The sequence below is a fragment of the Rutidosis leptorrhynchoides genome, chromosome 3 (genome assembly GCF_046630445.1).
Source record: "Rutidosis leptorrhynchoides isolate AG116_Rl617_1_P2 chromosome 3, CSIRO_AGI_Rlap_v1, whole genome shotgun sequence".
NCBI classification, from domain to species: domain Eukaryota; kingdom Viridiplantae; phylum Streptophyta; class Magnoliopsida; order Asterales; family Asteraceae; genus Rutidosis; species Rutidosis leptorrhynchoides.
In genome coordinates, this window is record NC_092335.1 from 494,388,052 (window position 1) to 494,406,471 (window position 18,420).

At 34.8% G+C, this 18,420-nt stretch overlaps 2 protein-coding genes across 2 annotated transcripts; both read left to right on the forward strand.

Annotated features, from left to right (window-relative positions):
- The first annotated feature begins 8,444 nt into the window (after positions 1 to 8,444).
- On the forward strand, positions 8,445 to 13,688 carry LOC139901770 (uncharacterized). Its single transcript, XM_071884448.1, has 12 exons — positions 8,445 to 8,648; positions 8,759 to 8,827; positions 9,343 to 9,431; positions 9,717 to 9,763; positions 10,083 to 10,163; positions 10,246 to 10,369; positions 11,003 to 11,270; positions 11,609 to 11,647; positions 12,206 to 12,328; positions 12,941 to 13,007; positions 13,085 to 13,122; positions 13,384 to 13,688. The coding sequence occupies exons 1-12, from the start codon at positions 8,476 to 8,478 to the stop codon at positions 13,481 to 13,483; spliced, it is 1,218 nt and encodes a 405-aa protein (XP_071740549.1). The 5' UTR covers positions 8,445 to 8,475; the 3' UTR covers positions 13,484 to 13,688.
- Positions 13,689 to 14,126: 438 nt separating this feature from the next.
- On the forward strand, positions 14,127 to 18,336 carry LOC139902880 (glucose-1-phosphate adenylyltransferase large subunit 3, chloroplastic/amyloplastic). Its single transcript, XM_071885548.1, has 15 exons — positions 14,127 to 14,444; positions 14,531 to 14,644; positions 14,746 to 14,919; positions 15,330 to 15,422; positions 15,543 to 15,626; positions 15,961 to 16,016; positions 16,272 to 16,365; positions 16,454 to 16,566; positions 16,651 to 16,723; positions 17,005 to 17,085; positions 17,331 to 17,417; positions 17,536 to 17,640; positions 17,734 to 17,840; positions 17,935 to 17,995; positions 18,077 to 18,336. The coding sequence occupies exons 1-15, from the start codon at positions 14,250 to 14,252 to the stop codon at positions 18,176 to 18,178; spliced, it is 1,539 nt and encodes a 512-aa protein (XP_071741649.1). The 5' UTR covers positions 14,127 to 14,249; the 3' UTR covers positions 18,179 to 18,336.
- Positions 18,337 to 18,420: the final 84 nt, after the last annotated feature.

An 18,420-nucleotide genomic window follows, 5' to 3' on the forward strand; every position in this document is an offset into this window, starting at 1 on the left:
GAAAGTTTGTCTTTTAAAAACGAATGAAATGTTTGTAAAATGTATCATATAGAGGTCAAGTACCTCGCGATGTAATCATATGTTATTGTATTCGTCCTTATGGATTAGGACGGGTCGCTTCAGTCACACCCTCTAACGAGCAGTTAGGGGAAAGAAAACCGACGATTACAATGGCTTTAAAAGTCACAAGTTCTAATTTACATCAAACTTACCTCTACTTCTAATCCAGGAAAACGAGAAATTACAAACAGAGTCAAAAAGTAATGGTTTCTTCATCTCTTCGCCAGCTATTCCCGATTCTCCATAAATACCAAACTAGAGCCGCAAAAATTGCATATACTTTAGTCTTCGATTCCTCTTTTGCTCGCCACTTATCCATCCACGCCAACACTTCAGCCCAATCATTAAAGATTGGAATAGGAATGTCGATCCAAATTCTTACTCTACGCCAAACCTCTGATGCACCATTACATTCGAATAAAACATGGTCTATCGATTCAATACCTTGGTCACACGAGACACATCCGATATTCTCTATCTCCATCCCGCTTCTTGATAAATTTTGTCGAGTCGGTAACCTATCCAAAGCTAAACGTCATAGAAATATATAAACCTTTCGAGGAAAGCATTTAACCCACATTGTGTGCACTTCGTTATACGGTAACAAACGACCGTGAATGAACATTCTTGTGTGACTAACAGAAAACATACCCTCATGTTGAATGGCACATTGCCACGAGTCTGTGCCACTTGAAACATACATCTCTCCCAAATCAGTAACTAGCTCATGTACTATGACTTCATTCCTTATACCTAACTCACGGCTCCATGCCCAACACCAACCGTCACTTAACCGTCTATCCGCGAGTAACCAATTTTTATCTACCTGCAAATGAAAAAATCTTCCATATTTGTCTTTCAATGCTCCGTCACCCCCTTTAGTTATCTTTCCAAAACCGATACGATTTCCCATCGCCTACTTCCATACAAAGAATATTATTTGGCAAAAGACCTTTACCTTTCACTTTTTCAAACGTATGAACGATATCGTACCAGGCGATATTACAACTCAAAAAATTACCATCTAAACCAGCCACAGAACCATGTAACTCTTTCAAAACCTTCACCCACATCGAGTTTGGTCAAGTCAAAAACCGCCAAATCCATTTAAAAAGGAGACCATAGTTGAAATCACGAAGACTCCCAATATTAAGACTCCTTTTTTTCGTTTGATGCTAAGACTTGATTCCAATTGATCCAATACATTCTTCTGTTTTGTTCGGTACTCCACCATAGAAAAGCGGCACGCATCATTTCCAATATGTCTAACATCTTCTCCGGGCTACCTAACACCGCTTTTATGAGAGTGAGACGAACGCCGATATATAATAAATTAGCCTTCCATTTGATAGTTTTTTGATGAACCGGTTCTCCAAGTCTTTCCTATTCAAGACATTATTCATGTTAACACCTCACGGAAGTCCCAAATATGTGAACGGGAATACACCTTTCGAGCACCCAAGCTCATGAACGAATCATCCACTTGTAAATCGCTCACATCAGGATCGAACAAGTGAGATTTTGCAACGTTTATCTTCAAACCCAAAAGCGATTACAAATTGGTGCAACCTCAATATGTCTATTTGCAACATTGCACTAATCCAACACAAACAATTGCATACAAGCCATAAAAAATGACCAAACATATATATTGTGCTAATTCAACATATTACATTAATCAAACTACACAACAGTCGAACCATTTGAACTTGCACTACACACCATCAAAAAACTAATTGAGCCACCTACACCGCCAAACACCATCATTTACAAAAAATCTGTCAATAATCAGAGCCCATTAACATGCTATAACAGGTTGAATTCAACCATCAACCTTGTAATCAAAGCTCCTAAACCTGCTATTAAGAGTTGAATCTAACTATCAGCTAAGTATCAATTTTTTCTTAATACACTCCATAACCTTTTTTTTATTCAACCCTTTTGTTTCACCTTGTAACCCATTTACATAATCATGTCAAGGGTCAGAATGGACATGTGCAAGGTGTGTATTTGCATGAAGCCCATAACTTAAAAAGGTCTATAATTTTGTGATTTGCGTGGAACACATTATATTTTTTTGTAGGCAAAACGTTTTAATTGTTATAATAATAATAATAATATAGATATGGATAGTCAATTTTGGTGTATACATATAGTCAATTTTGGTACACAAAGTATGTATTTTTATATTGAGATTTTAGGCTATAAATACTCATGAATGCAAGCATTAAACTTGCACCATTTCTCACACTTACAAAGTGTTTCTTTCTTTCTCTCCATTATCATCTTTGTTCTTACACTTCATTATTAGTATTCTAAATCAAGAATCAAATCACTAAAGGTAGTTATAAGCCTACTGAATTATAACATCAAGAATCAAACCACTAAAGGTAGTTATAAGCCTACTGAATTATAACACGTTATCAGCACGATAATCTTAATACTAAATATGGTTGGCTCTGCCACCAAAATGATATATGGTCGGTTATACCACCAAAATGATATATGGTCGGTTATACCACCAAAATGATATATGGTCGGTTATACCACCAGAATGATATAGGTCGGTTATACCACCTGAAAAAATATATGGTCGACACTGTCGCCAAATTTTCATTTATGTTTACTAATATTTATATTTTTGTTATATAACATTTATTTATGATTGCTTACACATGGTCGACACTGTCACCTACTTATCATTTATGTTATATTAAATTTATGTTTAATGTTTATATACTTATGAATATAAATTGACTCTAATTTATCATGATGTTTGTTTTAATTTTTGATAATAGAAAATGTCGAATCTGGAAAAGCTTAAATTTACTCCTTTAGAATCAACTGGAAACAACTACATGCCATGGGTTATAAAAGTAAAAATGCATCTTAAATCAATGGGCATTCTTGAAACCATAAATGAAAACAACACTTGTTCTGAAAAAGAACAAGCTACGGCATGTTGCTTTATTCATCAACATATTGATGAATGCTTACAAAATAATTATGTGACTGTAGAAGATCCCCATGTTTTATGGGAAGGTCTCAAAAGCAGATTCAATAATCAAAGAGAAATTTTACTTCCAGCTGCAATGGAACAATGGAGAACATTAAGGTTCCAAGACTTTAAGAAAGTAAATGAATACAGCTCAGCTCTGTATAATACATGTTCACAACTTAAATTCTGTGGACATGAAATTAGTGATGCAGACATGATGGAGAAAACTTTCTCCACAATGAATGCTGCAAACATCACAGTGCAAAGAAATTTGAGAATGCTAAAGTTCAAAACATATCCTGAACTTAATTCATATCTCTTAGTTGCAGAGCAAAATGATGAGCTATTAATGAAAAATCAGCAATCCCGTCCTACTGGTACACTTGCAATCCCTGAAGCAAATACTGCAAATAATTATAAACAGGGACAAGGACGCGGGCAAGGTCGTGGTTATAATAACCATCACCATCATCATGCCAAAAGCCATAACTATGGTAGAAACCATCCTTATGGTAATGGTAATGGGCGTGGACGTGGTCGTGGTCGTGGCCGTGGTGGTCAAAAAAAAAAAAAATAGTAATCCACGAAAATATAAATATCAACCACAAAACAAGCCCATTAAACAAGATGTTGAAGAAAATTCTTCTAAAAATTCTGAAGAATCTTGCTACAGATGTGGTAGAATGGGCCACTGGGCTAATACTTGCCGAACATCTAAACATCTTGTTAAGATGTATCAGGATTCGCTGAAAGGTAAAGAAAAGGAAGTAAATTTTGTGGATAATATTGATCCAACAGTCACTGAGAAACCATCTGATTTATATGAAGATTTCTTGAATGTTTAAGTTGTGTGTCTTTTGAAAAATAAACGATTTAATATCGTCTGTCTTTGTCATTATGTTTGCTAAATGTTTCAGTACTATCTATTTGCGTTTAAAATATTGTGTAATATTAATGTACTCACTATTTATTTCTTATATATGAAGTTCAATATGAATTTTGCTGGAATACAACATCAATCAAGTGGTGGAGATCTCTGTATAGCAGACAGTGGAACTACACACACTATACTTAAATCCGAGAAATATTTTATTGATCTAAAACCAACGGAAGGAACTATACATACAATATCAGGACCTGCTAACTTGATAAAAGGGATAGGAAAGGCAAATTTCATACTACCAAATGGTACAAAATTTTTAATAAATGATGCCTTATTTTCTCCCAAGTCAAGCAGAAATTTATTGAGTTTCTCCGACATATACCTTAACGGGTATGATTATCAGTCAGTGACAACAGAAAATGAGAAATATTTAAGTATCACTGACAAGAGTCATGTGGTTGAAAAACTGCCAAGACTTAGTTCTGGATTACATTATACACATATAAATGTACCAGAAATACATATGGTAGTTAACGAAAAATATATTGATCCTGGTGTATTCAGTTTATGGCATAACAGATTAGGCCATCCAGGATCAACAATGATGAAAAGGATTATTGAATGTACTCATGGACATCCACTAAAGGATAGAAAAATCCATCATGATACAATGGTTCCATGTACATCTTGCTCTCTTGGAAAATTGATAACTAGACCCTCACCACTTAAGGTTGAGAAAGAATCACCAATGTTTCTTGAAAGAATTCAAGGTGATATATGTGGACCAATTCATCCACCATGTGGACCATTTAGATATTTCATGGTTCTAATAGACGCATCTAGCAGATGGTCTCATGTTTGTCTGTTATCAAGCCGTAATGTGGCATTTGCAAAATTTCTTGCCCAAATTATTAAATTGAGAGCTCATTTTCCTGATTACACCATTAAAAGGGTGAGACTTGATAATGCTGGTGAATTTACATCTCAAGCATTTAATGACTATTGCATGTCTATAGGAATTGTTGTTGAACATTCTGTTGCTCATGTGCATACACAAAATGGTTTAGCCGAGTCATTGATTAAACGTTTACAGTTAATCGCTAGACCATTGATAATGAGAACAAAACTCCCTGTATCTATATGGGGTCATGCAATTTTACATGCTGCTGCATTGATTCGCATCAGACCAAGTGCAAGTCATAAATATTCCCCCCTACAACTTGCTTTTGGTCAAGAGCCAAATATTTCCCATCTTAGAACATTTGGTTGTGCAGTGTATGTTCCAATTGCGACACCACAACGTACAAAAATGGGTCCTCAAAGGAGGTTGGGAATATATGTTGGATATGAAACATCTTCAATATTAAGGTATATTGAACCTATGACAGGTGACGTTTTTACAGCACGTTTTGCTGATTGTCATTTTAATGAAACATTGTTCCCTAGATTAGGGGGAGAAATGAAAAATAAAGAAAATGATGTTTCATGGTGTGAACCTCAATTAAAGTATCTTGATCCTCGCACAAAAGAATGCGAGACAGAAGTTCAAAAGATAATGCATATACAAGAACTTGCAAATCAATTGCCTGATGCATTTACAGATACAAAAAAGGTGACAAAATCATATATACCAGCAGTAAATACTCCAGCTCGAATTGAAATTCCAAAAGCTGGCAATAACGTCACTCATGAATCTTTGCCACGTCAGAAACGTGGAAGACCAATCGGTTCAAAGGATAAAAATCCTCGAAAAAGAAAATCAGCTGATAATGAAGTAAAAGAAAGTGTTCAAGAAGAACCACAAATCAGTACTCCTACTGCAGAGGAGATTGATGATGTCAATACAGAAATTGCAATCAATTATGCATATTCAAAAATATTATGGAACCGAAATGAAATGAAAAATCTTGATGAGAAATTTTCATTTAATGTTGCATATGACATCATGAATAATGATGATGATCCAGAACCAACATCTATGGTTGAATGTCAAAATAGACATGATTGGGCTCAATGGAAAGAAGCAATACGAGCTGAATTAGAATCACTCAATAAAAGAAAAGTTTTCGGATCCATCATTCTCACTCCTAAAGATGTGAAACCTGTAGGATACAGATGGATTTTTGTCCGAAAAAGAAATGAGAAAAATGAAGTTACAAGGTATAAAGCTAGACTTGTAGCTCAAGGTTTTTCTCAAAGACCGGGAATTGATTATGAAGAAACTTATTCTCCTGTTATGGATGCAATTACTTTTAGGTACTTAATCAGTCTGGCAGTTTCTAAAAATTTAGAAATGCATCTCATGGATGTTGTGACTGCTTATCTATATGGATCACTTGATAGTGATATATATATGAAGATACCTGAAGGATTTAAGGTACCAGAAGCATCAAATGCAAAACCCAAAGAAATGTATTCGATTAAATTACAAAGATCTTTATATGGGTTAAAACAATCGGGACGTATGTGGTATAACCGATTAAGTGATTACTTGATAAGCAAAGGGTATACAAATAATCTTACTTGCCCTTGTGTTTTCATTAAGAAAACAACATCCGGATATGTGATCATAGCTGTTTATGTTGATGATCTTAACATCATAGGTACAAATAAAGAGATCCATGAAGCCATTCAACTTCTAAAGAAAGAATTTGAAATGAAAGATCTCGGAAAAACCAAGTATTGCCTTGGTTTACAAATTGAGCATATGCCTAATGGTTTACTTGTACATCAAACAACATATACTGAAAAGATTTTGAAACGTTTCAATATGGACAAGGCAAAACCATTAAGTACTCCTATGGTTGTTAGATCACTCAATGTTGAAGCTGATCCATTTCGTCCATGTGAAGATCAAGAAGACATTCTTGGACCAGAAGTACCATATCTTAGTGCAATTGGAGCTCTTATGTATCTTACAAATTGTACAAGACCTGACATTTCTTTTGCAGTTAATTTGTTGGCAAGGTTCAGCTCTGCTCCTACCAAAAGACACTGGAATGGGATCAAACACATATTTCGATACCTTCGAGGAACTACTGATTTAGGATTATTTTATTCTAACGAATCAAAACAAGATTTGGTTGGTTATGCAGATGCAGGTTATTTATCTGATCCACATAAAGCTAAATCTCAAACTGGATATGTATTCCTAAATGGAGGTACTGCAATATCATGGCGTTCTCAAAAACAAACACTTGTTGCTACATCGTCAAATCATGCCGAAGTGATTGCATTACATGAAGCTACTCGAGAATGTTTTTGGTTGAGATCAATGACACAACTCATTACTGATTCTTGTGGACTAGAACGCGATAAAAGTCCAACAACTATCTATGAAGATAATGCAGCTTGCATAGCACAGATGAAAGAAGGGTATATCAAAAGTGACCGAACAAAACACATACCACCTAGATTCTTCTCATACACTCAAAATCTCATTAAGGACAACCAGATTGAAATGAGATATGTGCAATCTAGCAAAAACTCTGCTGATCTTTTCACGAAAGCACTTCCAACTGCTATTTTCAGAACACACGTTCATAACATTGGCATGAGACATGTTCAAAAGATGTAACAGCTGAAGCGATGTCTACTTGAGGGGGAGTCAACTCCATGCTGCACTCTTTTTCCCTTAGCTAAAGTTTTTTCCCACTGGGTTTTCTTTAGCAAGGTTTTTAACGAGGCAGTAATTTATAGTTGATCTTCAACAAAATAAAATTGCTATCCAAGGGGGAGTGTTATAATAATAATAATAATATAGATATGGATAGTCAATTTTGGTGTATACATATAGTCAATTTTGGTACACAAAGTATGTATTTTTATATTGAGATTTTAGGCTATAAATACTCATGAATGCAAGCATTAAACTTGCACCATTTCTCACACTTACAAAGTGTTTCTTTCTTTCTCTCCATTATCATCTTTGTTCTTACACTTCATTATTAGTATTCTAAATCAAGAATCAAATCACTAAAGGTAGTTATAAGCCTACTGAATTATAACATCAAGAATCAAACCACTAAAGGTAGTTATAAGCCTACTGAATTATAACATTAATGTTTTTTATTTTTATTTTTATTTTGGGCCAATCAATTAATAACCTATAAAATAATGGTATATGAATATGAATTTCCATGGTTTCATTAAAATATCATTTTTGTAAGTAACTAAAAACCATCCGGGTTTAATTTTTGGATATGTCAAATTGTTCAAAAATGAAGTGTGACTAGAGGGTGCGCATAATGCGCAATTCACCCGGTACCAGATCTCGCGTTCAGGGAGCTTGATTACCCGAGGTTTTACCTTCTATGGGGGGAGTCAATGTGTTCGTTCATAGGAGTGTTTCCTCGCTTAGTTAAAAAAAAATAAAATAAAATAAAACTAAAAACCAAAATGACGAGCTTGATGGCCCTAAACGTTTATTGGGCCAGCACACACAGCCCATCAAAAAACCCAATAATTTGAAAACCACCACACTCTTTTCAATTCTGACCTAGGGTTTGTTTTTCCGATCGTCAATAAGGTAAAAATGGCGAAACCCGGCCGTGGTCGTCCGTCAAGGTCTGGTTCCGGTTCATCTTCCCGGTCACGGTCTCGCTCAATCTCCGGTTCATCTCGTTCAACTTCCCGGTCTAGATCGTACTCAGCTTCTTCATCACCATCTCGCAGTTCTCGTAGCCGTAGTCCACCTCCCAAAAAAAGGTTTATTTCTTACTTACACTAAACAGTAAACATTTCATTGCATATTATATCTATATGTGTGTATATATAATTGAATATTATCATTGTTAATTGGCCTTTAATTGTAACAGTTCTGGTGATGGATCAAAACGAGGTCGTTCTCCAATACCTCAATCTAAGAGAGCTTCTCCACCTCCAAGGTTACATATTTATAATATTAATATATTAATATGTACATTTATTATTTTAAATTCTTCTATGAGTTTAAAAGTTTTGCTGATAAATACGTTGTAACATATGAGGTACAGTTAATGATTTTATTTAGTAGAATGTGGATTCTACTCTTAATGCATATTAGATCTTAAATATTGTAATTGAAATTAGAAAATTTGTAAATTGTAACTATTAGGTATCATAATCATAAGAAATTAGTATAGGAAAATTTAATTTCACTTGTATGCCTTTATTTAAGACTTGTGATATGTTTAGCTGTGCAGCATTATGTATCTATTTTCTATATTTTATATTTTATATAGGTTTTAATTTCATAGCTCAAAATTGTGAGCTGCTTAGACCTTTCACTAAGAATTTCACGTTACTATGAATTCTTATGTAGTCTGCTTTGCATAATTATAGTCATACACGGAGTTTCATTGATATTGTTGCTTTTTTGCCATGGTTTTTAAGGCTAGTGTTTACATGTGTTTTCTTACAGGAAAGCATCCCCTGTACCGGAGTCACTTGTTCTTCACATTGGCCAGCTCACAAGGAACGTAAATGAGAACCATTTGAAAGAAATATTCGGTAATAAATCTGATCCGATTGAGTAGCATTTAGATGTATTCTGTTTTCACATAGCCTTGGAAGCATCATATTTTCCATCTTGTAATTATTTTAATCACATAGCACATATAGGGTGAATACAATTTTGTGTAGGGAGTGCTTAATTTTTCAGTTTTGCTAAATGTTATGTACAACAATACTTTTTTTTCTGTATTTTATGTTTCTTGTCGCTGTTACACTTCTTCCCTTTTTCCAGCCTATGAGCTTCACTAATAATATACTAACAAGGACTTTGTTTTATTACAGGACTATTTGGTGAGGTTGTACATGTACGATTGGCTATGGATCACATTGTAAGATTTTAGTTGCACTTTTTATTTAGTGAGGGCTAGGTGGATGTTTTTATTTATTTGCTTTCAAATGGTTCGTTTTTGGTTATAGTTTAGATTTGAGTGATTCAGCTTCAAGTGATTGAAAGTTGTCCAAAATGAATTAAAAAGCATGAAAACTGCTATATCATTATGATATAATCATATAAACTGCTATATTATTCAGTGTGTAAGAGTATAAGACTCTCATCATGCACTTTTTATAAGACCAACCAAACGTTAAAATATTTATATTATCGTTGGATGTTGCAATTAGTTAGCTATAGATATTTGTTCGTCTCAGGTTAATCTTCCAAAAGGATCTGGTTACGTGGAGTTCAAGGTCCGAGCTGATGCTGAAAAAGCCCAATTACACATGGATGGTGTACGTATACTGCTGATAAACAATTTGTCTTTTTCTGAACATCATCATTCATAAACTCGTATGTACTTTGGTAATGGTACAGGCCCAGATTGATGGTAAGGTTGTTCAAGCCAAATTTACATTACCTGAGAGGAAAAGGGTATCTCCACCCCCTAAACCTTTGGTCACTGGTTCAAGGAGAGATGTGGTCAGAAATGATAATGCAGGTATTGATATTGAACAAAATGTACAAAAATGTGTGTAATGTTGGTAGGCTAAATGTAGGGAGTTTTTTGTATGAAATTAAACGGTTTTTGGATTTGCCTTATATACTTATCATCTGATTATTGTGAATTTTCATTATCTTTTGTGTTGAAATCATTGCTGTAAATGTCGGATAAGCTGGTCAACGCGTAGGTTGGGGTATTAGTTCGTCCCGGTTCTCCCAAAATTGCCCAAAAAGTCGGTGAACGCTAAAAAGTCGGGTCAAAGTCGGAGAAGACTTGGTCAAAGTTGGTCAAAGTTGGTCAAAGTTAGGTCAAAGTTAGGTCAAAATTTTAATATTTTCTAAAATTAGATATGTGTAATATATGGGACTATTTATGTTAATTTATTTACTCATTACTTAAAGTTGAAATTGATTGTCGCCCGACTTGACCGACTAGTCACTCTAAGGTCTCGATTGACTCGTCCCTGATGTGCGACTTATTAAAAACCCTACTTGACATACACAGTTTTTTTATTACACCTGATTATTTGATTTCGATTATTTATTATTTATTATATCTTTTAAAAGACACATCAAACATTTAGTTAGGTCTAGTTCATTTTGCTTGTCTAAATGTGTATTGATATAACAGGGTCTCCTCGTCGTAGACCTCCCTCACCATCACGTCGCAGGTCTCCCATTGCTCGAAGAGGGTCTCCACCTAGGAGAGATCTGAATTCTCCTCCCCGCCGCCGTGCAGATTCCCCGCCTCGCCGCCGCCCAGATTCTCCTTACCGCCGCGGCGGCTCACCGCCTCCTAGAAGAAGGCCTCTATCACCTCCTCATAGAGGAGGTCGCTCACCTTCTCCTCCAGTAAAACGATATAACAGATCACCTCCTAGGTATTGTGTTACAGTAATGTTAATGAACTAGTATTAGAGATGGCATATTGGCCGGGCCAGGTAACATGCTTGGGTTGAAACGGGTTAATTTAAGTGTGGCTCATTACTACTTGGGCTGTGAAAAGTGTTTTACTATGTTTTAACGCATCTTTTGGACAATTAGTTTGGTAAGTATTACTATTACTATTACTACAAGAATGATATTTATCTACAAAATGTACTTTGTAATGCACCTCGGATGACCTGTTAGATGTGAAAGCTAACCTGATCGACTCATTGTTAACTGGCCCGGATTTGCCATCTCTAAGTTTTTGTTTAGAGATATATCCAATATTAATGATTTGAATGTTCAATAGGGGTCCGATTCGTAGACGTTCGCCACCACCAAGACGCCGGTAACTTTTAAATTTTAGCATTATAGCAGTTTTCAAATCTTTGTAATGTAATCGTGTATATACAATCATATATTTATCCATTTATAGAATCTTTACATACATTTAATTCACTTTCTCTTTCCCTAGAATTTATAATAGGCTAAAAATAGCACGGGTTGGGGTGCATTGGCCAGATGGCCTTCCTAGTTTCACTATTTCTTAAGTTTTATAATGTCTAACATGATAAGTATGAGGGTAAAAGTTGCAGTATTCATTTGACACCATGATGCTTCAAATAAAACTTTTCGATCATGGTAATTAGAATGCACCTTCAATGAGTATGAAGAGTTTAGCTTGTATAAGGTTTTTAGCCAAGCTTTCAAATATGATCCATCCTGTCAAATAAACCAAGTCCAACCATATTTGAGCAAAAAGTTCAAAATTTTCCACCCTTATTTTTGGTTTTGTTGGTTAGTTGTCTAACATGATTAATTGATAAGTTCTGGACTGTGTGTTTAAATGTTTTTGAATTATTTTTAATTAATTGCTATTTTATGAACTAGTTTTATTATGGTGCAGGTCTCCTGGACGAGCAAGGAGTCCTCCACCTAGAAGATCTTCTTTGAGTCGCAGGCGTAGCCGCTCACCACCTATTCGAAGGCCCGTCCGTTCACCCTCCAATTCAGTCTCGCCACCAAGGAGGTAATTTTTTCTATTCTTTTGGTTTTATAGTTAACGATTTTGTTTATAAATGGGTCGATTTAACTTTTTCTTTTTCCCTTAACCTGGTCAAATGGCTAAACATAAATTTTTCTCTTCTTTTCTTTTTCTATCTTATTTAGCTTAATTGAATCCTCGCATATGTGGGATTGGGTACTGTTATTATTGTTGTTGTTAGCTTAATTGAATATGATCTGGGTCAAAAGTCTTCTAATGTGTCTTCACATTGCCAGAAAACCTCATTTTTTTGTTTGAAATCTAGATCATAGTATTACAATTTAGTTTTCGAATCATATTTTTGCATTTTTGGTTATGAAATCAAGAAGAGAAGAACTTAATTCTTTGTGGATCGGCTTGCTGTATTATGTTATACTCAAATTTAAGTAACCACCTTGCCGAATCCGCCAACTGCGACTGATATATAACTTTATTTGTTTTTGGGGTTGATAAATGCAGTCTTTTTACTATGACCCCTATAGTGGGGGTATGTGTAGAGTGATGAGCAAAACATGGAACTCTGTTTTTTGGGGTTCTTGATATTATTAAATTTTTTACAAAACATAATTGTCACATTTTGCTCTTATCATTGTGCAGGGGACGACCACCTGTTGGCAGACGTGGGAGGTCGTCATCCTACTCAGACTCTCCAAGTCCACGAAAGGTTCGGCTTTTATTCAAAGTTGTATCTTTATAAATTGTAGTTCATTCACCAACACTCTTGTATTGTGATTGTAATAGGTGACAAGGAAGACATCTAAAAGTCGAAGTCCTAAAAGGTGTGAAATACTATGTTATAGTTTTTTTCATTATGCCAACATAGTTTTTTTGACCAGATCATGTCCAAAATTAATATTTATTTTCCTTCATTTCAGTTGGCTAATGAATACTTCCACTCACTATTTTGATATATCCACTCAAATCATGCAACTACTTGTACTATGTGCATAAATAGTTGTAAATATAGTGAGTTGAAATATCATTGGCTATTTCAGTTGCTAGTTGGTGTTGTTGATATGTGATTGTTTATGGTGATGTAGGCCAATAAGACGACGAAGAAGTAGCAGCAACAGCAGCAGTAGTAGATCTTTACCTTTACCACCACCGCCACCTGGCCCACCTCCAACTCGTAAGCCTTGAGACAGCGTAGATGGACCCACTTTCTGGAGTATTAACCTTCTACTTATTTCGGAAAGTAATGTGAAGTGTGGATTTATGTTGGGTTGTTTGTTGGATTGGACAAATTAAGGCCGTCAGTAACATATGCTAGGATTCGTGTATACTTCTTTAATCTCTACTCTTTGGATCGATAAAGAAAAGTATGCATGTATTGTCATGGTCACAATTTTCATTTACTTTGTATCGAAATATGATTGGACATTTAAGAAAATTATCGAACAACTAAATTATCTCGTACACAATCAAAATTCCTTCGTATACTATAAAAAATGATTTGAAGTGTTTGTACCGTACAACTTTAAAATGCATGTTTAGATGAAATTATAGGTGCACAAAAAAACCGGATTGAAGTTGAATTGTACAGACTAACAGTGTATTATGTTAATGTTGTATTAACGCTAGCATTGAAGTTAAAGTTAACATCCGTTAAACCAACTTTTCAATAACTATATAATAATATAATTTAGTAAAACAAATACACACGGGAATATTCGTAGGTATTAAAAACTATACAAATGTAGAAATTATATATGTATTTACGATAAGGAAGGCTGAATCACACAAATTTGCCAAACAAAATAAATACTTGTGGATACAGATTTTTATGGATAACGTAACTGTCCACACATATCATGCAATGCAATTTCCCCTTCCCAGTTCCCACCCACATGTAAATAACATAACAATAACAGTTTAATTGACTAAAACTTGTAACTAACAACAAATAATGGCATTATCACTCTCGGCCACTGGTGTACGGCAGCTACATGGCGGCTCGGGATTGGCATCAAGGGACTGGAGGGCAGTTAATGGTGACTTAATGGGAAAAAAGCTTGAATTCACTAAAAGGGTACACAAGAAAAACAATGTTAAGTCAAGTATATGCATGACCCTCACCACCATTGTTGCAGGTGAGGCAAAGGTTAGTTTTTTCCTCATTTTCTTTCAATTCGACAGTTAAAAGTCAAAGTCAAAGTCATTGTTGACTTGATGAATGTATTTGTGTAGTTGAGGGACTTAGAGATGGAGAAAAGGGACCCGAGGACAGTTGTGGCGGTTATACTAGGAGGTGGAGCGGGTACTCGGCTTTTTCCGCTGACAAAGCGTCGTGCGAAACCCGCAGTATGCATTTTTTTGTTTGTTAAATGTGTTTGAAACTGATTTGAAATTGAAATTGAGCAGTTTTATGAGAAATGTAGTAGATTGATGTATGGTAGTTATAGGTGCCGATTGGAGGAGCGTATAGGCTGATTGATGTGCCAATGAGCAACTGCATTAATAGTGGAATCAATAAAGTTTACATTTTGACTCAGTTTAACTCGGCTTCACTCAATAGACATTTGGCGCGTGCTTATAACTTTGGCAATGGTGTCACCTTTGGAGATGGCTTTGTTGAGGTACCGTTGATTCTCACTATTGGTGGTAAAGTGGGCGGGTTACGGATTGACTAGGCATTTCAAAAATGGTTGTAGAAGTGATTATTTAACAAATTTTTTTTTGAAATAATATTAGGAGGTCTTGTACTCATATGCAATAAAACTACACTTGAGGGGTAACATTCGATTCATTCGACCCGTTTCTCTTTAGCTATGTTCTTGGTATTTTACCCATTTGACCTCTGGAGAGTGAAGCATAACCCAAACTATTTTATTGGAGTTATTTCTCCTTAAGTTGTCTATTTATTACTAAAATACCCATTTACCCGTTTGAACCTTGACAGTAAAAAAGAACTGTCGAATCAATTCATTCGTTAATAAACGGGTTGAAATTGCCATATATAAATTGTAGCTATTATGTAATTATTTAGGCATTATCCGCAACTCAAACACCAGGGGAGGAAGGTAAAAGGTGGTTTCAGGGTACTGCAGACGCTGTTCGTCAATTTCATTGGCTCTTTGAGGTAACCCAACACTTAATATTAACGCAAAGTCGACTTCAAGTTTCATTATTTTAAAATAACAGACGATCAAGAATATGCAATATAAGGTTCCAAAAGTATAATTAACTTATGATTTTGAAGGATGCAAGAAGCAAGGATATTGAGGATGTTCTAATTTTATCTGGAGATCACTTGTACAGAATGGACTATATGGACTTTCTTCAGGTGAAAAATTAAATAAAATTGATTCACAAATTTAATGATATTACAAACAAATCATTTCTGCGTATACATAGAGATATAATAATGGGATGGGTTGGTATTTGGCCTAAACAGGTCTGAGTCAAAACGGGTCAGGTTGACTCACAGTGGTTATTTGTCTAATGCTAAATCTTTCGATAAATAATGGATATCAAATGTGATTAAGAAACAATTTGTAAGATTTTATCACTTATGCATTACCTTTAAGCAAATTTTTATTTACTTTTTTTTAGAGCAACAAACACATACACGTCCTTATAGATCACATTGATTAACATGTTAATCGTATTTATTGTAGAGCCATCGTCAAAGCGGTGCAGATATTACAATTTCATGTCTTCCCATGGATGACAGGTTATTTTTTATTTTTATTTTTTTTTATTTTTTTGGGTAAGCGAGGAAACTCTCCTATGAACGAACATATTAGCTCCCCCATAGAAGGTAAAATCTCGGGTAATCAAGCCTCCCGAGCGCGCGTAGCGCTAAATAAAGCTAAAATTAAAATCCTGCATTTTTTTATTTTTATTTTTATTTCTATCGTCGTTGCATACAAAACCGAAGAATATAATAATACGATGATGGAGATATACTCATACCGTTATATTACAGCCGTGCCTCAGATTTTGGATTAATGAAGATTGACGAAAAGGGGAGAGTTCTTTCTTTCAGTGAAAAGCCAAAAGGGAAAGACTTAAAAGCAATGGTAATTTTTTTTTTATTATTTTTTTTATTTTTAATAAGCATAAAAAGCATATGATATACACGTTTATGATGTTCAAGTTTTACTTCAGGTGGTAGATACGACCGTTTTAGGATTGTCGAAAGACGAGGCAGAAAAGAAACCATACATTGCTTCCATGGGGGTTTATATTTTCAAAAAGGAGATCCTTTTGAATCTTTTGAGGTACATAAGTTCACACATTCACCAAAAAATAAAAAAAATATATAATAAATTTTTTTTCAAGTTAATAAAGTTATAATAATGTAGATGGCGTTTCCCGACCGCAAATGACTTTGGATCAGAGATTATCCCTGCTTCAGCCTCAGAATATAACATTAAGGTTTGTTAAACATATTTCGAATGAAAAAAGCCTACTGCAGTGGCAAAATGGGTGGGTTGGGTTGGTTTGGTTAGGTAACATGTCAAAATAGGTTATTATTTGAAATGGTCAGAATAGGTTCAGCTGACTCAAAACATTTTCTGAACAATATTTGTAGTTTTTTGTTTTAGTGTATTAATTAGTTCATTAAAATTTAAAATTAAATATGATTACACGAGTCAAAACAATTCTATAATAACATAAGTTCATATACAAAACGATTAAGATATTTTCATTTGCAGGCCTTTTTATTTAATGACTACTGGGAAGACATCGGTACAATCAGATCGTTCTTCGAAGCAAATCTCGCACTTACCGAACATGTGAGTTGTATCTCTATTTATCGACTGGTCCTTTCATGCGATCTTTTATATTATATTCAACGATTTTAAAAGTGCTACCACATTTTAGGCGAAACTGAAGTACAAATGCTCAAGTAAAGATTGGATTTGTTAATTAACTACAATGCAATTTCCCATTTTTAACTTTAACGAGTCGTAATATATTAAACATACTTGGAAACGTATACATTTGCTTAACATAATTTGCGTCCGATACTGAATTGCAGCCGTCACGGTTTAGCTTCTACGATGCAACAAAACCAATGTACACCTCTAGAAGAAATCTGCCACCTTCGAACGTTGACAATTGCAAGGTTAGTCCTTTTGACCCATTTGGCATGTTTGAGATTACAAACAACCCATTCATAAGTAAATGGGTCATAATTGCCACTTTTGGCGTTTCCTCACTTGGTACTTCATATTGTAATGTAGATTGTTGACTCAATCATATCACACGGGAGTTTTTTAACTGATAGCTTCATCGAACATAGTGTTGTTGGCATCCGATCCAGAATTAATTCTAATGTTCACTTAAAGGTTTGTTATTGCATTCATCAAGCTTTTCATACGACCCAAAATGTATATGCATAAATTATCAAATGATAAAAATATATTCATAAATTGTTGCAGGACACTGTGATGCTTGGTGCTGACTACTATGAGACAGATAGTGAAGTTACATCATTGATGGCCGAAGGCCGTGTTCCTATCGGAATAGGCGAAAATACGAAAATCACGTACAAATCCTATCTTTACTTAATTAGGTGTACTAGCTTCTTTTCTAACATTTTTTTTTTCTTAATTATGATTTTTTTATGATATATTTTTCAGAACCTGCATTATTGACAAAAACGCCAGAATCGGGAAGAATGTAGTCATCGCAAATTCAGAGGTAAACTCGTCAAATATTCGATAACAACTTGATTACTCCATTATTTTGACCCGTTTGACCCATTAGACTTTGTTATTTCAGGGCATACAGGAGGCTGATAGATCTTCAAAAGGGTTTTACATTCGATCCGGCATTACAATCCTGTTAAAGAATTCAACAATCAAGGACGGATTAGTGATATAGTGCATATTGTTTTTCTTGTTTGAGGATGAAAATGAAGAATGTGAAAGATAAACACTTTGTATGCAGAGAAAGGATCAACAGGCTAATATCACTAAGCTCTGTAAATATCAATACATTTCAAAATTTTCCGCTTCTAATAAAACAAATATTTGGTTCAATTTTTTTTTAACGGCGATACCGACATCGAATGCTCTCATTTGTCACCCACACACGCTAGGAGGAAACTCTTCAAACACCATCGC

Coding starts and splice junctions, on each gene's coding strand:
- LOC139901770 (XM_071884448.1), top strand. CDS start 8,476: ATGGCGAAACCCGGCCGTGGTCGTCCGTCAAGGTCTGGTTCCGGTTCA. Junction 10,164..10,245: donor CCCAATTACACATGGATGGT/GTACGTATACTG, acceptor GTAATGGTACAG/GCCCAGATTGATGGTAAGGT. Junction 11,271..11,608: donor AGGTATTGTGTTACAGTAAT/GTTAATGAACTA, acceptor AATGTTCAATAG/GGGTCCGATTCGTAGACGTT.
- LOC139902880 (XM_071885548.1), top strand. CDS start 14,250: ATGGCATTATCACTCTCGGCCACTGGTGTACGGCAGCTACATGGCGGC. Junction 14,645..14,745: donor AGCGTCGTGCGAAACCCGCA/GTATGCATTTTT, acceptor TGGTAGTTATAG/GTGCCGATTGGAGGAGCGTA. Junction 17,996..18,076: donor TAGTCATCGCAAATTCAGAG/GTAAACTCGTCA, acceptor TTGTTATTTCAG/GGCATACAGGAGGCTGATAG.